Genomic DNA, 25,689 nt, shown 5'->3' with positions numbered 1-25,689 from the left:
CCAAATACAAAAAAGGGTATATGTGAGTTTGAAACGCCCCAAGGAAAAATAGCATACAGATAACACAATGCAGATCAGGGAGACTGCTCAAAATAGCTCTTAAAAGTATATTCCATTATGAGAAAATAAGGAGGACTTTTTCAGAGGAAACAATATGTCACCAATGAAACCAGACTAATTTTTTTTTGTATGGCAGATAGAACTGTCACATGCAGCAGCTTTTATAAAGTAGCCAGTAGAGTTCATTAGTGCAAAGTGGAAACACAATTTTATAATCTCATTTTGAATGAACTTTGTGTTACTACCTGAATCCATCTTTATTTGCCTCGGTGAGGTGGCAGGTCCCTCCATTCTGACATGGGTTTTGAATGCAAGAATTAATGGGTACACTGCAGTCTCGACCCTATTTGGGAAAATTCAAAAGAAACAAGGTTAGTAAGACTCATGTCATCTGAATCAACACCTGTGGTCTTCAGACCCATCACATCACCTAACGTTCTTAATCGATGGACAGATATATTCATCACTCAAATGAGAATTTGGGTAGGGCAACTGCTCTGACCAATGGGACTGGTATGTATCTTGGTATCATTTCCAGTTTCAAGATTTTAGTTAACACTTTCATTTGATGGTTTTAAGGAAACAGCTGGTTCCATCGTTACTCTAACACACTTTAATCTCTAATGTTAGTTACAACGAAAAGAATTAATCGTGACCAAAGGTAAGCAGAAGGCCACACACAGTCACCACAAGACCAGATAGAGTCAGCATTCATTCAACCGCGTTTACCAAGTGCTCAGTTCAACACTGCAACACTACACCATACTCATTACTACGCATTGTCAAAACCCAAAGGGGCAAATTAATTTTTGTCGTGGGAGCTGAATTTGAATTTCTCTACAGAATACGCTGAATCCCGTTTGAGATATCATGACTGAATTTGTTCCCTTCTTAAAGATTGCCCTAAAATATACATCAGTTCCAACTGAACTTCACTAGCTTGCACAACCTCCACTGTTACCAACTGACTTTTTATTGGCTCTTCAAGACACAGACATATTTCTCTGATCATTATATTCTGCTGATTAGAACGAGCTATTTGTAAAATTGGCAAATACAGAGAGTTTGGTCTTGCTTTTCAGTTACTCACACAGTAAGGTGGAATAAAGACACCTGAAAGCCTCAATACACAAGGGATCTGTGAAATCACTAGAAGTTCAAGAGATCTCTCTACTCTTCCTAATGAAGATCCTGTTAGCAGTGGCCCTCTGCCAGCTCATCTACTGGAAAGGTGACACATGACTGCAATCAAGATGAGAAAAATATCTCAGGAGATACATTAATTCAGTCAAGGTTGCTGGGGTTTTTTTTTGCCTTGGTTTAAAACTCATTATTTACATTGTCCGTTAGAGGAGTAACAATGGTATATCTATTTGTAAGTCTCTAAACAAAGGCGGCAGATGCCAGCCCGTGACATCAGTTCTTAACAGCTGTTAACTCTTGTGTATTAGTATGGGACACTACCCTACCGCTGCCAACTTTCCTTGCTGCCAACACTCATCAGAAGTCATTCCTTTCTCCTTTTTCCACCAAATTTGCAACAGCTTCTGACCCTTTTCAGACTTTACATACCTGGTGCGATGTACTGAAGTAGGGGACACTCAAATAGTTTCTATAGTCTCATTTTTTTTACGATGGTTGTGTTGTCAAAATGAAGCATCTTGATGCACATCACAGCATCAACTGCTAGTTGTTTTTCGACCTAGCTTTGAGACTTCGTTGTTCTCACTTAAGAGATACTATCACATTAGAATTAAGAATGGACTTTGAGAAACCTAACACTGTACTTGGCAGACACCTAACAATGATTTGCTGGCCTCAGGATGAATACAGTGGGATTAGAAAAGGCATAGAAAAGGACAACTAGAACGTCCGAGGAGATGGAGCAATTACTTTAAAAGAGGATACTATAAAGACTGATATGATTGAGGTTTACAAAATCATGGAGGTGGTGAATGCAGAATTTGTCACACCCTAATTCCCTCAGCAGTAGAGGGACACTTACTGATGTTAGTTTAATACAGATAAAAGAAAATACTTCTATAGTATGAGCTTCTGGGATGTTTTTGCCACAAGAGGTTGTGAAGTCACATAGTATAAAAGCCGTCAGACAAATTCACGGACAATAGATCCAAACCAGATATGAAAGGCAATGGGCAGCCATCAGCATCCCTAGCTGGATGACGGTAGGTGCTGGGAGAACTGGAGAGGAATAGTGGACAGACTTGTGTCTCTCCTCAAACAGTAAAGATTCGTTGCTGCAGTAAATACACTACATTTACTACCCGTTATGGCATTTCTTTTGTTCTTATGTCAAAGTTGTTTGAAAGGCTTATTTGGCTCTCAACAAAAAAAAACATTCCCTACCTTTTTTTCAAAAGAACCTAGCTGCTTCCTGAACCAAGCCTACGTGGTTTTGTGCATCGTAAGGGAACAGATCTTTCAGCAAAACTACACCAGGATGGGTTAGATCAGTTTGTCTGTGGCTGCATGTCTGTTTGGAAAATGTCATTCTTGAGCAAAGAACAAATAGGCTGGTAACATCTTTCTAAGCCTTGTTCATCATTGTCCACCTCTCTCTCACATCCTACGTTGATCAGAAGTTCATGCTCAGCTCTTGACTGGTGTGCCCATTTCCAGCAATGTGCCCAGTGCGGAGGTGGCAAGCCAGCAGGACAGGAACTGTGCTGGTTCTGTGACAGCTCGAGCTTTAAGTACTATATAAATAACAGCAGCAATCTTAATTTGTCTCTGGAGTGCTCATCTTGAAGTTGGTGCAGCCTCAATTAAGACTAATCAAGGCATTAAACAAAGAAAACCAGCCCACAAGTGTGAACTTTTGGACAAGCTCGTTTGGAACACCTCTAAGATCAGAGAGTTCATGGGACACCTCTCCTGTGAGGACAGGCTGAGAGAGCTTGGGTTGTTCAGCCCAGAGAAGAGAAGCCTCTGGGGAGACCTTATTGCAGCCTGCCAGGACTTAAACGGGGCTTAGAAGAAAGATGGGGACAGACTTTTTAGCAGGGCCTGTAGCGACAGGACAAGGGGTAATGGTTTTAAACTAAAAGGGGGCAGATTTTGACTAGATATTCATTATGAGGGTGGTGAAGCACCAGCACAGGTTGCCCAGAGAGGTGGGAGATGCCCCATCCCTGGACACATTCAAGGCCAGGTTGGTTGGGGCTCTGAGCAACCTGCTCTAGTTGAAGATGCCCCTGCTCACTGCAGGGGGGTTGGACTAGATGGCCTTTAGAGGTCCCTTCCAACCCAAAGATTCTATGATTTAATCTGGTCTCTCTACTCATGGCGCTAGGCTCTCCCGTTCACATGGCATACAGTTCAGTCCTCCAAACACTACGGAAATCTTTAGTATTTTGTCAGGTAGGGCATACTGCCTTCGTACTGTGAGAACTGAGACACCCAATAAGTACACTTTGCTTACACAACACCGCAGAGGAGCTTTGTCCCCGAAATGGTGTTCCTTGAGGCTCCATCCCTCGCATTCCCCAGAGAGAGGAGAAGCAGCTTTGCATTTTAAAATCTGTGCAAATACAAGGAAACAGGGATAACCTTTTCCTGGGCTGAATCAGAAGCAAAACACTTCCAAAGAACAACAGAAAGACCTGGCCAACCCCCTGCCTCACTGTGAGTTCATTCCCCCGACACAGCAGTGCAGGCAGCGTGCGAAGACCTCACCCAAGACCTGGCAGAGAGGGTTGCTGCTTCATCCATGCTGCATTTGCCAAACAGCCTGCTCTTCTCCATTTGAGATCCCGAGCCCCCACACGTCTCAGGGAAGAATTAGGAAAGCGCCGAGAGAGGCTCATGCAGGTTTTATTTGGGCACCATGTGGTCCGCAGCGCTTCACGGATGCGAGCCGCGCAGCATTAACACTAATCCGCTGCCGCCCTTCTGCAACATTGCCTGTGTTTCGTCCATCTGTGTTGTGAATCCTGTGTGTTTACCACATTATCCTAGTGAAGCTGGAAGATGCCATTTTTTATATTTCTAAGATCACAAATACTTTTCCGGCGTCCCTGAATAATTGACTGTTGTATAGATACTTCACTAACATCAGTTACTACTGTTTCATATGAGCTCTTCACCTCCGTACAACTAAAATACTAAACCCTCTGCAGCTAAGCATAGCAAGAAGCAAAGCAAGAAACCACAGCTCCTGTTTTTCTGAAGGTTTTTGTCACAGCTGAACACCGTGTAGAACAGTCCCATCACTTCTACTGTAACTACTCAGATTGTTTTGAACGTTCTTGTAAAAATTTAATAAAGATAAATGTTAAAATGAGAGCAAGGCATTTTCAGTCTCTCTCACTGGCACATGAAATTTCTCATGACTTAGACTCGGCTCCCATTTCTGTACTGAACGTGGCTGAATTATTGGCTTCTTGGGCCTCAGGCACCATGGAAACTAATTAGTATGTGCTGCTGAATCAGACTTAATTACAACACTAAGTTGCTATGTGGCTTTAGGAAAATAAGAGCCTCTCTGACTCAGTTTACTCATCGTAATAAATGAGCAAACAGCACTTAATCCTTCTCTGAGGATTATCTTCTCTTGAGTTGACTTTATCAATAGCACATTGAGAGCCGACAAAATAAGTACAATTTCTCTAACAGAAAAGACTAGGAAACAAAGAATTCTGAGAGAAGCTGCAGAAAATATTGGTACTGATAAATCTACAGCAAAGCAAGGCCATTTTATTTCTGTATAAGACTGTCACTACCCAGAAGAGCCTAAAGACATTCTAGAAGCATCTTTCAAATGAATAATGCAATTCTCTAGTCTCAATTTACAGCAAGACTGTTCTTACTGGAGAAATGGAATCGCTGTCAAGCATCACTAAAATCAATTTATCTGTGAGTTGGGAAAAACTCTTTGAATTACACTACCTGGAAAAAACTATTGTTACAAAGGAGAATATTGTATATTTGCTTCAAGACTAAAGAGCCTTTTAATGAAGTCCGAATCAGAAAAAGAGGTGCAGACTTTGTTTCAAGGACAGGCAAGAAGATACGACTGTCTCAGCAATCCACAGAAAGAGGATGAAGGTCCCTCTGTGTGCAATATTTTATTTCTAGAGCTTTTTTAAGCTGCAATAGATTTTTGTCTAGTCTAGGAAAGCATCAGATCCAAAATACTTTTATATAATTTCTCTCATTTTCTGTAGGAGAGGAAAGGATTAGGTGTTGAAACATAAAATTTCTGCAACTAATCAGAAGACATATATGTTCAGCATCCAGCTGCCTTTTTAAATCTGAAATACCTCAGCTGGTCCAGATTTTATCTGAGCTGCTCCAGCTCCCTATTTCAGTGAATGAGAACAGAAACTCTCCAGCATACTTAGAAAGTGTCAGTTCTTCATTTCATACTCAACAGTAATTAGCAGTCCGGGGCATTAGTGTATATACAAGCTGTTCCTCAGTACTGCTGTGCCAAATTCTAGGCTTTACAAGTCTCCAATACTGGAAAACATTACATCATGATTAGTAAGCCACCCAAGAACAAGTAGCAAAAACTAATAAGGACCTCAGCAGGAAGAACAAAGGCTAATACGATAAAAAAAGCGCTCATTTGCTTTGACACAGTTTCAACTGCTGCAATGATTTTTTTTTTTATTAATTTTCACAAATTAGTATTGTCTATGGAGACTGAAAGCTTCATTCAAGATCACATGGCAGAGATTTGACCTCCGTCCATTTTATTGTGATCCTTCCCCCGTTTCTAACAGCAGTGGGCACAGTTAAGAGGCGGTAGCGTGGGGCACGCCACTGGCACAAGGCAGAAACCTCCTGGCGTGTAAAACTGTCGTTGCTGACTGCAGCAGAAACGCGACCCAGCCAGTGATGAAGACACCTACAGATGGGCAGAAGTCTATCCACCTTCAATGGTTTGTGAATAGGGAAACTTCTTTCTAGCTAATTACAGCCTTGTTCGACAACGACAATGTTTTAAAGCATGCTGGAAAAATGAGCTATACAAAAGAAACACCAAAGTTTGAGTTGTTAACAATATGCAATGTGTTCATAAGAAAATTTATTTAGATGGTATATGTGGAGAACAGATGGTAGCGTTCATGTGTTTAGTAAAAATACTAGACGAAGACAAATATACATAGAGAATAGAATCTCTATCTCTATAGAGATATAGATAGAGAATTTAAATTAAGAACTGGGAAGTTTTCATGACCAACTTATTTCTCAAGCTCTAAATACAGCTAAAGCTTTTAGGGAAATCGGACAAAATCACCAGCTACAAAGATAGTGTATTGCAAACCTAGTCCTGTACATTCCTAATAGTGGAAGTAATGCATCCACATCCAACTCTCAGCCTCACAAACATTAATACACTTATGCTATGGGTGTCCTGGTCAGAAGTTAATAAGCAATTATTACATTAAGGGAAAAGGCTAAGTAAATCTTCCGCTTCATGATAGGCTTGAAGGAAAATCCACAGAAAGATAAACTGAGAAGTACACTCTGTCCTATGAGTCTGTCTTCAGGAATGCTTTTCAAACTTACAAGTATCTGCCAGCTTTAAAATTTTAACCTCCTGAAGTTGTGAAATTAAGAAAGAAATGGACACTTACAGCCACCATGCTTTGCTCTGCCTCCACAGAACTTGGGAAATACTTTACTAGAGATAGTTTTCTGGACAATTCTGATGTATGCTGATTGCTTGAGTGTTAAAACTACATCTGCATGTGCCAGTGGGACTCGTTCATATAGTCAGACCTGCCAAGGTCGAACAGCAGAGTGAAGGGCTGAATGTGGTGTGTAAGCGAGTCACGATTCCCGATGCTTCATACAGAAGGATGAGATGAGATGAGACGGGATGAGAGGAGAGGGGGAAGAACATCCAGGAATAATAGAAGACACAGACACTCAGAACAGAAAGAGTATTCAGTTTGAACTCCTGAATGCATTTTTTTACTTGACTTTTATTTCTTTCATGCTTAGTAAAGTGAGAACTATGATCAAAGGTTTTCTTGTAGTTATGGCATACAGCTATCCAATAAGGCATAAACTGATGCTACTGCCTTTTACCTAATGGCATCTATACCAGTGTCTTCTTTCACCATTTGAAACCTTTATCCCTCTGTCATGAACAGGCAAAATTGGAGAGTAAATTTAAATATTCCCAGGGCAGGAAGGGGTGAGATGTCTCACAAACAGTTTTATCACATAAACCTCAATTCCACTAGAAAATTAATCCAGGACATGAGAATGAGGTACTCATCAGTTTCCCTGTAATAAATACATTTAGCAGCCATAAATACAAAGGAGAAGCAAGAAGAATTTTGTGTAACTGACCAAGGAAACACAATGCCATGAATTCAGCTACACAGCCAATACATCCAGTTACGAGTTTGCTAGGAAAAATTTTCTCAAGTTCTATTCACGATTGTGTATTTCAGAGCCTTTCATTGCAAAGAAACCCAGTATTTGCTGCAATGAGACCGTGAAAAGGAAAAGTTTCATGTGTACTGCAAATCTTAGAGCAAGTTATGAAAATTAGCACGCCATCTTATGCTAACTGCAGCATGAAGGACTTGATGGAGACCTCAGCGACCACTGCAAACACAGCTACTCAGCTTCGTGCAGGGAATATTTAGTGATCAAATAATGAGAGATGCTGCAAATCGAGTGAAGAAAGAAACTAACTTTAAAATATAAACTTAGTCTAAATTCTTTTGCAGGAAGTGCTAAAAAATACAGCATTGGGAATTACTCTACTATTATTTTACCAAGGGAGCCATTTGAAACTGAGTTCCTAATTGATTGCACTGACAGAACGATATACGTAGACAGCTTACACACTGGTATCGATATATAGTAGTCTGAAGCACTTCAGTAGATCCAGGTAATACTGGTTCCTTGTTTATGCTCTTTCTGGCCATGGACAAAATGGCTAAGCCTCAATCCGGAAAAGATGTAGATGACGCTCATTGGCAAGGTCAAACAACTACAAGAGCTGGCAGGGTGTATGTTAGATCCATCTGCTTAGGCATATATACAAATTATTTGGCAAGGCATGGATAATATCACAGTAATTTTGGATCAGATTGCTTTTTGATTGCCAGGTGGAAGTGGAAAGATTCTGATCATCTGTTGTTCACAAAAATGCTGTGACTCCTCCTTCTCGACGCAGACCTAGCTACAGACATCCACGCCTTGGATGCCTCTAGCTTAGGGTACTCACAGTGGTGATGAATTAACTATTTCTCTTTAGTCATCTGTCCCAAAGGAGTAATAAAAATGTACTTTCTGAGGATTGCTGTTTACAAGCCAATTAATTTAACATGAAAAAGTAATTAATTCCATCCATTTCTAGTTTTGAAAAAAGTTTAAAAGTAAATTTGAATTTACCTCGACAATTCTGATTTCTTTTTTTAGTTCAGTATAGTTGTTTATACAGCTGTACTTACATTGACACGACAATACAACAACAAAGTTGCCCACCGCTCACAAGCATCATCAGAAATACTATTTGCTAAATGGCATAGAAGCTAGATTATGAAAAGATGATACATTGATATTGTTTTTGTTGGCTGATCTAACTCCTTCTGAAAACTTTCACAGTGTTAGTGTCTAAAGTAAAAATAGAGGTAATAGTTATTTATACCCCACCCTCTTCAGCACTGTACAGTTATCTTCTGTGCCAGTCTAGTTTCATCTGGCACCTGATTAAACAATAATTGGTCATGGCAGCAGCACTTCTTAGTGACTTCCTTGTCCTTGTTAATAAATCACAATTGTCAATTTATAGCAAATTAGGCGAACTCTGCTCTCTTAAGCCTCATTTTATTTAAATCAGAAAGATTTATGATCCTCCAGGGTATAATCCACCTTCCATTGCCTCTGTAGCGAGTAATCAAGAATATGCCTGTCAAAGTCAAAGTGCAAGGATTCATCATATTATTTTTAAAAACTCTGATTCTTCTCCTATGAGTATGAAATTTAACTCTCAGTGGACATCTGAGGTTTATTTTGCAATCATATTCATTACCACGTAAATCCTCATTGTCCTTCTAAACCTCTCCTTACATAAGCACTTTGGGTTTCAGTGGTCTTTTGGGCTTCTAATCAATGAGAGAAGGTATGTCATTAATGTGTCGCAGAGTCAATTCACATAGCACATGTCTGAACTGAGCCCAGAGGCGCCGAACTGGATGGGGCAGGTGCTCTAGAGCTGCCAAGGTTACTCCATCAACTGGCTGATGCAGACCACTGTGTGAATGTTTTGGGAGGTGTGGAAGAAAATGAGGGACACTGAAAATGGTTGCTTTTGCCCAGGGTTACCTCTGTACATAAAATCCAACCCAAAATATTTGATGTAAAAAGGACATTGAATATTTTATATATAGTCTCTAATTCAACCACTACTGATGAATTAGAACAATGTTTTCAGTACCTTCAAAACACTTAAGGGCCTATTTATTTCAAAATACCCGTTGCAGTGACAACAACATTTTCCCCTCAGGCTGTCAAAAGCCAGTTCCTCTTTTTTAACATGAACACTGTAAAGAAAGTTATAAAGACTAGACGTTTGAATAGAAAACACAATTCCTATTAATAAAAAATAAAAGAAAATACAATTGTTGTATTTTAAACTTATTGCTCATGGCAATTAACCTATTCCTAACACTTAAGCTACTGAACGCAGCCTGCACGAGAGAGGAGGGACGCATTACACGCAGGAACCCAATGAAAGCTAACACGAGGCCAGGCTTATGTGATTAAAAAGATCTCTCCAAAGAACTCAGTAGATTCCTGAAATAAATAGAGCTAAAGGTGCTGGAAGAGTCACAGGCCATTTGAAGAAACTTTTGCTGGTGTATCGCTGTCTGTTAAGGATGCAGCCTTTTGGTTTGGAACAGTTCTGTACTGATAAGAGGTCTCACACTGAAATGCATGCGATATCAGCAAAAATGCCAGTATAATCTGCTTTGCTTGTGGAAGGTCTGTAAAGCTTCCCCTCCAAAGCTTGCCAGTTCAGAGGTACCAGCAATCCTTTCTGGCGTACACCAAGACTGTGATTTGATAACGGGTTGAACTGTGACAGGTAACCCAGGCAGGCACCAACATTTTCACAATCAAACATGCAAATTAATTTTTCAGACGACTAAAGAAATCAAACATGCCCACTATGATAATGAAGATTCATTTCAGAGGCACTCGGAAGGACAAAGAGGGGACCCTGGGGGCCACGGAGACCGGCGGCTGCCCCGCACCAGCTCAGCGCTGGAGCCCGACGCTGCCAGCAATGGAGTGCAGAGAGCTTTGGTACCACTTTACCCGCAGTCTATGTGCACTTACCTCTACACAGTAATCTACTAACTCTCAAGCTAGTCTGGCACTGTATCATTTCTGGATAGATGATACAGGAGAGAGTTTACTCTCACATGATAGGGAATGATTTCTTTGCAGCTTAGCCTGCTTACAGCAACTTCACCAATTCCATCATCCCCAAAGGAAAGGGGAAAATAAGGCAATTATCCTCCTAGGACAATCTCTGTTCGTGGATTCTAACAACAAAAGAAACCCAAAAGCCATATCGTCAAGTACAGTCAATGCCAAGAAAGCCTCAAGGATAATAGATGACAGACAATCACAAGAAAATCTAGCAATAAGGATTTTCAGCTGTGACCAACTACTTCAACTGACTCAATTACGCATAATTGGTGGGATGCAGAAAATTAAGAGCTGGTTAAACAGAACTTGATTAAGCAGAGTTATAGCAACCAGCAATCACCTGAAAGACAGACAAACCACACAGGAAGAAAAATTATTATTTAGTGTAATAGGACCAGGCAAACATAAGAACAAGAGCCTGAAATTCCGCCTAAACGCCAATAAAAACTTCTTCTTTACCCTGGGAAAAGACTGGAAGTCTGGTCTCTTAAGGCACGTAGAACTAGACCAGACAAACAGTGGTGAAAACAAAGCGGAGGGGAATGATCCACAAAGACAAAAGAATGAATATGACGGTGCCCACCTGTGGGTGGGGATTACTGGGTATGTGCACCTTAACTGCCTAGCTGCTTCTCCTGCTGCGGCACCGAACAAGCCCAGCAAACGCCCGCAGCCGCTCAACGTCTGCTTCTCGCTGGCCTAACAAAAATGGAAATACTTCTTCAGAGCTGGCTTTATTGTTAAGAGCCCTCATTAGGGCACGCCACAACACATTGCTATGTTTTTTACAGGGCTTGCGGTGGGTGTAGGCACGCCTCACCACCTTCAGCCAGCAACTGTGGTAATCCCTCCTTAAGCCTTTCATTTTTATGCTCTTCTACATGTAAATCTACATTTTCTTTAGACCTACTATAACAGAAAGGGCAAAAAGAAAGAAACACAACTCTGGCTGATGCATGGTAAGTTCTACAGCATAAGCATACACAGGAAAATATTGTGACTCCTGCACGTTTTTTTTATGCCCTAGGAGCATTATATAAAACCGTAACCACCTACTGCTGACACTGGTGTTTGCCCTAAAATCCCATACATAAATATAGGTCTACTCATTTTACGTGGCCACCAACTACCTCTCATCCCTAAAGGCCTTCTGCTTTGTTTTACTAAGCGTGGAAAATTCTTCTTCAACATTTATTAATAAGTATTTTAAGTATGGTTAAAACAAACAAATAAAAAATAAAACACCCCAGATCACATAAACACATGCTCCAGGAGAATTTATTAGAATGAAAGGTCAAGGCAGAATCACCTCACACAAACACTATTTCGCTGCACTGATTTCTTCATGTCAGAACTTGGCACTGAGCTTACATTCCACTGCCTGTCCCCCGACCCTGACACTGGGAGAGGAGAGAGGCCAAGACAGAGGAACACGTGAAGGCAGAGACGTTTGCTCTCCTGTCTCATGTGGATGAGGGCAGGCGGGTTTAAGAGTTCCTTCCAATTTCTCCTCCTTTTGCGATTCCAACTCGGGGATTTATTTGTGCACTGAATGATGTATATGGGGACTTATACGCATACGTTAATAGATCCAAAGAAATAAAAGCACGGAGTTACATTTCCAAACAGTATTAGCCTAACAAACTAGGCACGGACTCTCACACAGCTGGCATGCATCAGCAGCCAAACTCTACACTCGGTTACATTCATATAACCCCACCCAAATCAGCGTAGCTGAGACACTGGTCCATTGGAATAAACTTGCATTGTCTCGGCCTTGAGCTGTGAGAGCTGGCCAGAATATCTGTACATGAGCGAACACTACCTTATCTACGTTTTCAGATCAGTTCTGTGTTGAGTACTCCTGAGACAGCCGTTATTCTACAACTGACAGACTATTCATGTAACGCTACAGAAATACATCTGTACAGCAAAGGGCAAATACAGCAAACTTCGTTTGCCCCTGCTCCAAGCAAACGCAAGGCCATGCGCACCCTCACGTGCGAACGATACCGTCAGCGCAGCACTGAGTCCATGCTAATGGTATGGGGTCTGCACCGACAAACCCGCTTATTAGCCCTGCGCTGAGCAGCCACCGCTTCTGCTCAGCCACATCGATCTGCTCAAGTGCTGGCACATTAGTTGTATCTGTGTATAGTATGTGATAGACACGAATCCTGCCTATCTCAGAGACACTGCTCTGAGATTCTCAATTTCTAACCCCGTTTCCAGGGACAAAAACCTGGCGCAGGGGGCAGGGAGGAGGAAGAGCCAAATTCCTAGCAGAACTTCGGAGCCAGCTTCCTCACTAAATATCATTCTGGCTTCGCTATAATGCCTCCCACCACAAGAGTCTGGCTGCAAAGAATACTGTCTCTCCAAAGCCCAAGAGCTTTACCCAGGATTTTTCCAATTGTATCTGTCATTCTGGATGACTGGTGAAATTGCTTGAACCCTCAAGACACTGCAGTGCCGCTAGAAAAGTCAGGACACTGGCGGAACTCTACAGGGAGGTGAATAAAATGTACAGAGCAACTCTACCACAGACACGCATCAGCATCTGTTGCCTGAAGCATGAGATATGTGCTATACTAATTTCACCTATTTTCGCTTTCCATTTCAGACAGCTTTCGGTAACGGCAGAACCCAGAGTTGACAAACGTCCTGCATCCCAACAGCTCAGGCTCCCATTTTCCTAAGGAACCAAAGAGGCTGTGGTGATGCCTAGGCAGGTATGGCATTTCATAGTCCAGGTTGGCAATGTTCTTGCATTTCAGATAAAACACAGATGCATTTTAAACTCTGTTTCCCCAGTTCTACAAATAACTCTATTTGGAAGAAAGAAAATTATTCTCCTTCATTTGTCGTTACTTCGGTTTTAAGAATAAAAAAAGTATGAAAGACACAAAAATCAGCCAAAAAATCCAGAAGGGCGTTTTCAGAATATAGCAATGGCAAAATACACCGAGTGTTGGTTTCATTCACCTTAGTTTTGACTACAGCTATTCAAGTAAATCTCAATAGCTTATTGATTGCAAGTTTGATTATTCCCTTGAATTCTGACATCCATTGACTCAATTTTACAGTATCAGTGGGAATACGGAAAAGCCAAACGCTCTGCAGGCTAAATGAATTAGCATGGTACCGTTATCTATTTACCAGCCACCAGCTGCACTCACACACACTTGCGCTGCAGGTGGCCAGCAGCATTTAAAGCAGAAGAAAGCTTCATCTCTCTACTTGTAATCATACTTCAGAATCTAAACCACACATACTATTTAAATAATCTTTCAAAGAATTGTTAAGGAGAAGAGAGAGAAAAAAAGATGGATAATTACATCTATGTCTGTGTTTAATATGAAAACACAAGTTTCATAACATGAAGAGACATTTGCTGCCAGCATTGGTGGCACCCCGGAGCTCAAGCCTGCGCAGCCGCCAGGCGCCATAGGTGGCACTGACACCATCTCCCATCGTCTTTGGGGCTTTGCCCCCAAGGAACAACAGCAGAAGCACTGTTTCAACCAGGGCTTATCTACAGCAAACACATTCATCACCCATTTTAAGGCAAGAGCCGCAGCAAGGATAGCTATCAGCACATAGTATTCCTCGTTCCTAAGCGAGCGATCTATATTTCTGTCCTCATCAAACGCAACTGCTCAGCCCACTGGCCTCTCAGCTCAGGTGGTCCATGAGTTATCTCCCTTTTAAGTTTACTCAAATCCATCACGGGCAGCGTTACACATTGCTAAAAGCCCCATAAGGTATGCATTCAACAGCAAAAACATTCTTGTGATAATGAAAAATAAGACAGTCATCATCAACGTGATAGTAAAAAATCAGACTATAGGCTTTTGCGACTCCAGTTAACTGGTCGAAGTTCCCGACTCTATCAGGCACCAGTTTGGCAACTGGTGACTTAGGTGGCTTTCTGCTAGTTGGCCTCCTGTTTTTCTTCTGAAGGCTAGCATGAGCATAGGAACCCCAGAAAGCCGTCAGTAAGTCTCTGTCCCTTTCCAGGGAACATTATGAAGCCATCAGCTCATTTGAATGAGCTTACATTTGAAAAAAAGGGTGGGCTTTTCACTTTATTGATGCACTCTTCCATACAGGATTTTTTCAAAATCTACATCAAACAAGGAAAAACAAATGCTGAGAGGGCAGATTTAGGGCAATTTATCAAGGTCTGGGAAATAGCTTCCAGATGGATAGAGCTGTTTGGTGCTGGCTGGTGAGAAGGAAGCAAGGTATTGTTATTGAATTAGCATGAATCTCTGGTGGAGAACTGCATGGTAGATAGAGTGCTCCTGTCATATGGTTTGCATTTGGACCTGTCATACTTCATTTTTATTCAAAAACCTGTGGTAAAGACACACAGTTCTTTTTTGCTTATTAAATTTCCACCAATTCTCCCTGTACTGTTATCCAGTCAGTATTTTTAAACTCTGCTCTAAGTGCCATGTTTGCTCTTTGCCATGCTCGGATGACAGCTTGGTGCTTAGAAGCTCACAAGTGGTTTTAGGTTTTGCATTCACACACTGAATGTTACCTGAGAAAGTGTGTGAGCCAGGAGAAAAGCTGGATGCTCTATGAGATATTTAAACCGAGTCACTTAAAGAGTTTATCAAAACCTTTCTAAGTAAAGCGATGCACAGTGAGGTCTAATGCACACTGGAAGATTATTCTTGTTAATAAATCCTCCCTTTGTAAACATGTCTTCTAGTAGTATAAATGCATGTATACTAGTGAATTTGCTAATACAGAAATACTGTAAAAACAAAAACCCAAACCCTCCCACCTCAGGGCAAAAAAAGAGATGTGCTCATTAACCAACAAGTTTCTACTTTGAATAACCTGGATACCTGTTCCATGATATGTGCCTTACAGAGTAAGGCATACATAAAGATTTATGTATTTTCCTGCTAGTTTTGAAAGCGTTTACTTTTCAAGTTATCCTAACTAGTCTCATCTGAAGAATTCAATGTAGTTTATGTTAAGCATCAAATCAAAATGACCATTCTTCTATTAACCTGAGCAAATAAAACAGCCACAATTTCCCTCATTACAAAAACAAATCAATTGTTACCAAGTAGATTCAGTTAAACAATTTATGACAATGTGGTCTTTGAAAATAGCAGAAAAATTGCTGTTTGATATGCCAATGTGTAGAAGGATTTTTAATGGGAGGAAATTTCTGATGGCTTTTTCAATTACTTAGGAGAATTGTTACTATTCTTGAGTACTAGGTGTGGGGGCACTGGGGTGAAATAGAAGAAACGAGCTTTACATCTTCCCTTTTCCAATGTTTCAGGGATCTACCACAATTACTCTGTTACCATCTGGGGTGTATCCTAGGCAAACAGAGAAGGGAAATGGTGATACCATCAGAACCAATAAATTCCTAAATCCTACCTGAAATGTAAGTCATAGATACTCGTGCTTACTTCCCACATGTATGTCTACTTTTGCCCTTCTTTTTTTTCCCCCTATAGTTCTTATTACTCTGCGCTTTATGAGCGTCTGCTTCAGCTGACCAAGACTCAGTAAGAAATACCCAATGAGGCAAATAAAATCACAGTCTACAGGATGCAACTTACTTCTTTGGCCATAACATCCGATCTCCCCCAGGCTGTGAGCAGGTCATATGCTTCATTTATTACTCATACTTAATCATTCAGCCACTGACGACTGAGCTAGGGTTCCAGTTATATCAACTCGGAAACAAAGTCTTGATAGCCTTAAGCTCTCATGATGCAGCGTGAACAACGGGAGTTATACATCACTGCGAAGAAACTGCATTACTCAATGACACGATTTTCTGATTTCCAAATGTGTTACCAAGAAACTGGCGCTGCATGCTCACAATGCTTGGCATCTACAGGATTTCACATTTGCAGATCACTCGATGGACATCAGTGCTCAGACGTCAGAGACAGCTGAGCTAGTGGGTGTGTCTGAGCAGTTATCACCTTTCTGCTAATCAGTCTGTGTAAAATGGACATAACCTAGCAGGTATCAACGTTCTGTCACCGTGGACTAAACTGGCCCTTAATTCTCATCTGAACTGCCTCCTCTTTGGCCTGGTGGCCTACGAAATGGTTACTTTGTTGTTGGCAAAAGAAAAGAAATTCAAAGGAAGATAAAAATCAGCTTGCCGTTTCATATGGATGCGTACATCACAGAATCAGAGAATATCCAAGGCTGGAAGCAACCTCTGGAGATCATCTAGTCCAAACAACCTGCTCAAAGCAAGGTCAGCTAGAGCAAGTTGCTCAGGATGATCTGTATAGTCACAGCACAGAGAGGAAGAAATGCCTTTCCGATTGCACAGGATAAAATGTGTAGCAGGGCGCAGTTGAAAGGTCACACACAATCTTTTTGAATAAGGGATCTTCTGAGCTCAGCTGCCTGTAAAATTGACTTCTTGTGGTACAGCAATTAAGAAAACAGAAGGGATGGGGAACACTTTATTGTTTTTCATGTAGTTCATTTGTAGTCATACCTTGAAGCCAAAAGGGCAAGTGCATTGATAAAACTCCACTGGATCATTGTTGCATGTCCCATTGTTCTTACATGGATTGGAGAGGCAGGGGTTACACTTGGACACAACACTGATATCTACCGGCTCTGGAAAGGCAAAACACAGTGTATTAATAGAGAACCAGATTACAAAATTAATACTGCCCATACTCACACATACGTTTTTTCGTAATGCAGTAGTCACCCTGCGTTGGCACAAATGCACATGCTGTGGGTGCAACTTTACACAACAGCATGGGATTCCCAGGGATCAGAGAGGTTTTAAGCACTTAAATCAAGTGTTAGGCAAGTCTCAATGATGCTTATATTCTCCTGGACATGCAAACATCGGCTCTGAAAAAACATGCTGGGGATCTCCAGAGAGTGGGCTTATATATATATATATAGCTTTCAGCAGTTTTTCCTTCTCTCAGTGCTGGAAATTCTGCACTAGCAACCCCTGGGGAACTATAACATGACATTTCTATGCCTGGTAATAAGAATGAAAGTGCAGATACAACAGCAGAAATAAAAAACATGCATAAGAGAGATTTAGTGAGAGGCTTAAGGGAATATTTAGGTGCAAAGTGTTCTACCATCCTTAATTTTAACTGAGTTAAAAACTTATTTTCTTCCTCTTCTGCCCAGAAGAATGACTACCAACATTCAGCTATCTCGGCAAAATGTAACAAAGACAAATATGCAGGGATTTAAATGTATGCAGGTAAATATACATGGCCATACTTAAACCATTTAATAAACCATATTTTTTTAAGCAAAACTCTTTCAGGGAAGTCGTGATGTCTGTGGGTGAGCAGGAAAATGAACACAGACCAAAACAACATTAAGTACATTTGGGGTACCAAGTCAATCAATATTTTATTGTTGAGATTTTACAGAAAGCTAATTTAGAGAGTTATATTTACAGTTAAAGAAATGGTGAATTTGAAATGGCTACATTTCAAATACTAATCAGTTAACAGCTTTTACCTGTGAAAAATAAAACCTAACACTTTAAAAGGGATGAATTGTATCAGGCAGTAAAGACCCCAAAATAATTTTAGTTAATTTTTAAGAAAATACATTTTAAAATAACTTAAAATTGGTCCTGTGCTAATCAGAAGTGGGCACAGAGCTTCTGTTATTGCATGATAAATGATAAAGAGGAGTAAATGGTGAAATATCCTGAAAGTGAAGAAAAGAAGCTTATACTTGATGTTAGAGAGAAGGCGGACCTCTACAAGGTTACCAAAACTACAGATGAAAAAATCCCTTCCAGTCAAGGACTTGCTTCGGACCGTTCTGTACGAGATACAAACCTTTATTACTAACTTTGAATACTTTGCACAGCAGCAACAGGGTTAAGAACATGACAGAAAGGAGTACCGAGGACTCTCAGCTGAGAACCCCAGCAACATAAAGACTGTATCCTGACCCTACACCTACACCCTACACTGACGGTGGTGTTATCAGGGTGACTGACCGCAGAGTGCAACATGCAATAATGAGGAAAAAATACACAAGAAGTAACAAATCCAAAAAATGAAATAAAAGACTGTTGTCTTCCTCTTCTATCTTTGCATTTATGTCCGACTAAATGCCTTACATGCTTTTAACCTGGAGTTAGGACAGCAAGAGGAAACAACATCTGAATTTCTGGCACTGACAGGGGGTGGAATGTGACATATCTGAGCTACTTTTGTCTTGAAGGTAGAATATATGAAGGATATATGAAGGTAGCTCCTCAGAGAGCTCATGAGACAGGCAGCAGTGCTGCCCTCCAAGATTTAGAGGTCACCAAGCCAGAATTTGTTCTATTATTTATTTATTTCATAATACACACACGTACATTTTCCATTTATTCCTACGGCATACATCAGGGCTAATCAATGTAGGAGCTAATAAGAACAGTGTTAGTTCCTAGCAGTTAAGTAGTTCATTAGTTTGCCCTTGTGGATTTGATTTATAAATCCATACAGCAAAATGCCCTCAGCCCAGCACATTCCTTTCCTCTACTGCATAACTAGGAGGGCAATTTAATAAAAAGCAGAGCTGAGTTTGCATGACTTGCACATTACATACTTTTACTTTCTTGGCTCTGCCGAGACATAACCTTCTGCTCAGTCACAGGCTAAAAACATAACTTTAACAAGAATAAGTTAAACTCTACTTTTTTTTTTTTTAGTGTACAAGTTACTGGAGGTCACGGAGGCCATCTATGCACTACCTACATACAAGCGTTTTGAGGCACCAAGCTCAGCTTGGGCTGACTTCGGCAGCAATGACTCAGGCTTTTAGGGGGACGGGGGCTCAGCCCACCCTGAGCTCCGTGCTGGCGGACTGGAGTGAGGACTGAAGCTACACAGGCCGAAGTACAGCCGCATCCTGGGACACCCTGCGTCACCCCACAGGCAGCCTCGTTCTTCTGCTAACAGGCACACGCCACAGCTACAGCTCCGCGCTGAGAGGGCGACGCAGCGGCAGGACAACCGGGGCTGCACCGCACCCTGTCACAGGCCACGCACAGGGCTCCAGCCCAAGGGTAAACCCGCACCTGACGCTGTGGGAAATCCTGTAGCTTCACCGTGAAAGAGCATCACCGACGTCCAGAGAAGAGCATGAGGCCTTGGATCTTAAACATGCATGCGGGTTCAGTTAGGCTACCAAATCATGCACTGCTTTTCAAAATACATGTATTGTGATGAGAAAAGGTGGCTTCTTTCTAGGGCCTGGAGCTTCCTGGAGTATACTGCTGCTTGTCTAGACCGTCAACAATTTCTGCTTGTCCAAAGACTACCTCCAAATCAACACTTTTTTTCTCCTTTTATAATCAGATAAAGGGAACCAGGGAGACAGCTGGGATAGTAGGAAGCCCACCAGCTTTCTCGGGGACCAAACTAATATTCACGTAAAAAACATACAGCTGTTTTTAATAGTCTGGATCACAGGTCTACCCACCTCTGCCTGAGTTGGGTGCTTAGTTTTGAGAGAACGTGAGCGTAACTGTTAATATATCACCATTTCAGAATAAAGAAATTATCTAGCTTCTCTTTCTGGATTAATTTTCAGACCTGGCTTAATATGGAAATACAATAATTTTCTTTGTTTCACTTCATGTGACCAAGTACATTATTTGGTATTTTTAGTATTTAGTATAAAGTCTTATAGTTATTTAGTATAAAGTATATTAAGCTATATTATTTTGTATTATTTATATGTATTTATACTAAGTACGTTATTTAGTATAAAGTCTGTAGTTCTGATAATTATAGTCAGAGTTCTGATAGTTTTGAGACTGACATTTCAAAGTAATTAACTTATAAGGTTACAGTTATTAAAAATATATTTGAAAGGGCATAAAATTCAGCTCAGGCTTGGGAACCTGTGTTCTAAACCCACCTCAACACCATCATTTGTTTGTTCAGCAGTTTAATTCCAGCCTCTATAAAATCATGCTGCCAAGCAGTACTGTAAATGTGCATGGCACCCTGAGACACATAAAAACAGGCTTTATGCCCTCATTTCCATTTTCAAGAGAGGCTACTGACCCATCTTTTCCACTATAAATATAGCTCCGTCTTCACGTCTTGCTGGCAACCTAAGTGAACCTCCAAGATTTTTTTTACAATAGGAACACACAGGTATATCCTAATTTACATTCAGTAGTAAGCCACTTTATCCACAAAAAAGTGTGCTCTTATCACTTGTCTAACTGCTCTCTAATAGTGCTATTACTGACTACCCCAACCATTAAGAGCTGCACCTCAATCCTCTCCTGAATAAACGTACACTGTGTGCAGACAGAAAGCACTTTCCATAGTCAACAGTTTCTGATACAAAGCTGCTAAGGACAGTCTGTAGATCCTCAAATGAAAATGTACTTTTGGTAAATACTTGCTTTCCAGAAGAAATCTCAGTTTCTCAGTTTTCAAGTAAATGTACATAATAACTAGAGTAGTCTGTATTTTTAAAATAACCCCCTTATTTTACCAAAGTTTTCTGGGGTAGGTAGAAGGCCAAAACCAATTTATTTGCTCAAATAAGTTCTAACAACATCCTATATGCTAACTTGCCATTATATAATCTGGTGTGAAGTTTGAAGTTTGCTGGTTTTCCTTCCAGCGGTGCAGTTAACTGCACTTTGTGGAAGAACGCTTGAAAATGCAACTTGAATGTAATGTGATGGTTTGGCAACTGAAAGCCAAACGCAGCTCCCCCCCAAACTCACTTTAAAACCAAATGGCTTCCAAGTGTATAAAAATAAAGCACTGCGTGTGAGGAAAAGCAACAGGACAGAACAGAAAGCTTGCTCCTACCTTTGCACTGGAAGTGGTGAGTGGGTGTCGTGAGCAGCAGCCTGTCCACCATGGCGTCGGGCCCGCTGCAGCGGGCTATCCCTGGTTCCTTGTAGCCTGCCTTCACCCACTCGGAAAGCCAGCGGAGATTGCAGTCGCAGTGCAAGGGGTTGGTACCTAAAGCCCTAGTAACGCAAAACAATTAACAGCAGTTATTTTGGCTTGCAAGCAAAGGTAACATCCCTGATCTCGCTGAGGCACATTTTATTCTACACTTTTACAGGAATGCTTTACTTCAAAATGTGCAGGAGATCTTCAGAGTATTCAGGAAGTCTTTTAGATTCATCCCCTCCAGTATTCCCACTCTTCTCCTTTCTTCCCATCAGAAGTTAGGAAGGTTGTATATACACCTAGCAACAAATAACTTTTTCAAACAATAAATCACTTTTTCAAACAACGGTGCTTGAGCAATGCCACCAGACATATCGCTTTCATCAAATTTATCACATGGGTTTCTTTCATTTAAGTCTTTGTCCTTCATGAGCATATTCTAACAGTGAATTGGGTAGTTTAGTTTGGATCTGATGGCTCGTGTTAATGTCTCCTCGCTAGATGAAACGTACACACAGAGGATACCCCTGGTTTCAAACCGCAACCTGGTGTCTGCTGAGTTTGTTTCTGGCTTTGAAAACACATTTGCTGGTTAACCCATCACTTGAGTTAGGTCATACGGTTGAAGTAGATGGATTCACATAGTGTAATTATTATTCACAGAACTTTTTCATTATTCATGGAGTTCTATCCAAAAGAAAACAAACCTTTTAGCCTTAAATTTAGGTGCTGCCTTGACTCATTTATACTATTTTTTTCTCTTTAAGAAAGTGTCTTTTCAGGCAATCAGTCAATTGCAAAGTCCAGAAAAGTCAGTTTAAAAACAATTACTTTTTGCAAGTGTGAAGAAATGTATGTTGAAAGTCTGAATTTACTTTGCTGAAAGTAAATGTAAGGCTTTAGCTGTACCACACCTGAATTGCCACGGGAAGAAAATTAACTAAATAGATTGGCATAGGAAATACTGTGGAAACCAATAATTCAAACTGGGTTTTCGACTTTACTATTTCTGCATACGTTATGAACTAGTTTTAAGATGGCATTTTCAACTCAAGCTTCTTTCAAACAAAAACATCTCAGCCAGGTTATTAAGATAGAAACCTCAGTAAATTTGTTGATACATTTCTGCTGGAGTGACTAATGAACCCACTGTGCCCTAGACAGATTCATAATGAGAGTTCATAGGTTCAAACCCTGTCTAGGGCTCATTCATCAAAATTAAATGTGTACTGCAGCACAGTATTAAAAATATCCATCCATTCCTTCTGTAAATCCATTGCTTACACTGGAAAAAAAACTCCTGGGTTGACCTTTTGACCCTGTAACTGTGATCAACTGGCTCACTTGTCCAAGGTCAAACAAAATGCAGCAGTGAAAGTTGGACCGAGAAATTAACTTTAGCATTGAGCAACTGCCATATATAAAATGGGAGTGGGAGGACAACGGAAAGCTGCTTACCATGTTAATTAATCTTTATGAACGATGTTAGAAATAAGGCTGCTCTATAGACACTAGAAATGATTACCAACAACATTGTTGTACAACTGCAGAAATTATCACATGTATCTTTCCATTCTTTTGTTCATGATTTTATGATTTTTTTTTTTTCCCCTTCATTTCTAGGAACTATAGTGAATCTTGCATTTCATTCAAGAGTTCTAACATACTCTCTCTATTTCTTTGCTCATTATAGCAAAGTATTTCCATAAGGGAAAAATATCTTGTGCTGCAATGAAATACCACCACGGGCATTTTCAAAATGTGCAGATATTTCTGTTCAGACGCTTTTTTTTTTGAGGCAACTTAGCATAAAGTCAATTAAAAGAACTCTAGCCATGATAATGTAGAGAAATAAAGGAGAGGACAGCTTATTTTTATAGGTAGCTAACATAAATTTAACTACAGATGAGATGATTCAACAGGATTAGGAGCAGTTGTTGAAAATACGTCTGACGGAAATACTTGCCATCCGCAGCAACCATTCCCAAGGGTTTCTTTGTGGGATACCTGGAGTGCCGAGAGGTCCGTTTGTGTGTGGGCAGTATTTGGGAAACTGAACCAGTTGCAGAGTTGTGCGTATCAGTGAATGGTAAGGACGGCAAATGCAGGAACTGACCTCACTGAGAAGGTCTCAGTTCTACCCCAAGGGATTTTGGGGTCTTTCTAAGCATTAATATATAACCAGTGCGTGCGTACCTTCCTCTGCCTTCAGTGAGGTATACCAGCTACACAGTTTGTTACAATAGTTACATTACAACAATACGAAGTTTACCACGTAAAGGAAATGTGGTGACTATTTTCTTGTAGGCTTTAAACAGCTATGGAAAAAGTAATTGAAGTGTCTTGATCTCAGTTTTGTTTTTTCAATTACAGACCAATTTAAAGCTACTGCAAAAGACTGGCTACAATCAATAGTTTTGTCTATGCTACACAGATACCTCTTTGCAATTCTAAAGATTAATTTGATACCTTCCATCTTCTTCCCCCGCAAGCTGTACTGATGCAGAAGGCCCAGGCTGATAGTCCTGCTCAACACCTTAGTAGTCAGCTTTCTCCAGCCGTAATACCTGTCCTACTCTTAGCCGCACAGCTTGTAAATGTAACGTAGAATTTTGATCTCCCATGCATTTTGAGTTTGATGAGTAGCAACTCCTTGTATCATTTTCAAAATTATTCCAGGTGCGTGCTTTCTCCTTGAACATCTATATATCAGGAAGAGCTCAAACTGAATTTATTTTCAATTATGTATGACTTCATTTGAATAAGCACAGCTTTTCCTGGCATGTGAAGAGTAAAATCACTGTGGTTGCTAAAAGTTTCAGAATCCACTTTAAGAAATTGGAGAGCACAATTGTACTGTAAAATTCAATTGTTCAGCTGTGCAAATTACACCCCAGACAGGTCTTATTTATTTTATGGATCCTATTTATTACTGTTCATTTGAGCTTTGTGTATTTTACATTTCTGGCAGCACATATATCTAAACAGATAGACTGCAGTGATTGTATTGGGCCAAAGGGGTTTTTATCACTCCCTAAGGTGAACGGTTTACCCAGGAAAATTGTATCTGCACTTCATTTAAAGTAAACCCTGAGGAAAATCCAAACAAATGGGGCATATGTTTACCTCTTGAGTTCTAAAAATACCCTCGGAAGCCAGATTCCCAGCATGGAAGGTGTCACTGCGCTTCCAAATGGAGGTACAGGGCTTCAGCCTTTCATTCCCAAACAATATACAAGACATCCCCATCCCTCTGATTACTTGAGGACAGTGATCAAGAAACACGCTACACAAAATTCCTTTTCCTTTACATCTATTGTCTCATAATGTGAAGTATCGCACATTATCTCAGTGAAAAAACATTTTCTGTTCACTCTTTTGGCACCAACTGTTACACTTCAGGTTTATTTTGTAACAATTGCAGCTATTTGTCTTTACAGTTCTTTCATCAACGGAACTGCATTTAAAAATATCCTGGACCTCCACCAACGCAACAGTAATTTCCTGGAATATCTGAAATGTTTAATAATTTTTGCAAATTATAGAAGGAGTATTAATGTTGTGAAATGACCAATTTCCATATGATTAAATATGCCTGAAGTAGTGATTCATCAATAAGTTCATATACTGACAACATTTCAGTATGCAAAACATATGACACTTATTAAGCAAAGAATTCACATTTGCTTAATATTTGCTCGTTGTGGGAGGTTTCCTGTCTCACTCTCAGACCATAACGCTCTCTGCATTTCACATAGACAATGCTGAAAGAAAGCCTTAAACACAAAGTCCACAGAAGAGGAAACTGTCACATTCGCTCATTTGGTTTCCCTTAAGAAAATATTTTGCTAACTAATAACAACACGTTCTAGTATTTTTTTTATTTCTTTTGAACACATCCACTACGAATATCCAGAGCAGAATATGGAAAGTGAGCAGGAAAACCAGAAAAGCTATACAATCTTTAATTTGTAATAAGACGTACTGTTTTATAAATCTGACACTGTCAATCAAAGAGATGAAGCCAGACAGAAGTACTTACAGATGGGACAGGGACACCAGGTCGTTGAAAGAACCTTCGGGAACACTGGAAATATCGTTTCCATGGAGCGTCCTAGAAGAGGGGAGAACCAGGAAGGCATCAAACCACAACATTTCCTGTTATCTGCTCCCCACAAGTGAAGGAATTGGTGCTCAAGAAGGTTTTGTTTCTTTGAGAGTTTCCAACTTCTTTGAGAGTTTCTCAAGAAACTTTTGTTTCTTTGCGAGTTTC

At 40.4% G+C, this 25,689-nt stretch overlaps 1 protein-coding gene across 1 annotated transcript in view; it reads right to left on the bottom strand.

Moving 5' to 3' along the window:
* SLIT3 (slit guidance ligand 3) overlaps nt 1-25,689 on the bottom strand; it is a gene marked incomplete at its 5' end in the record, with an annotated part of 526,167 nt that overhangs the window by 58,806 nt on the left and 441,672 nt on the right. Inside the window, 4 exons of the mRNA XM_082006257.1 lie at nt 306-403; nt 16,994-17,118; nt 21,327-21,490; nt 25,459-25,530. Of these exons, the coding sequence (XP_081862383.1) occupies nt 306-403; nt 16,994-17,118; nt 21,327-21,490; nt 25,459-25,530 (459 nt within the window). The remainder of the gene's footprint in view (nt 1-305; nt 404-16,993; nt 17,119-21,326; nt 21,491-25,458; nt 25,531-25,689) is intronic.

The sequence above is a fragment of the Phaethon aethereus genome (assembly GCF_964289735.1).
Source record: "Phaethon aethereus genome assembly, chromosome: 14".
NCBI classification, from domain to species: Eukaryota; Metazoa; Chordata; class Aves; order Phaethontiformes; family Phaethontidae; genus Phaethon; species Phaethon aethereus.
Note: the sequence above shows the minus strand (reverse complement) of the source record. Positions and strands in the feature narration are given on the sequence as shown.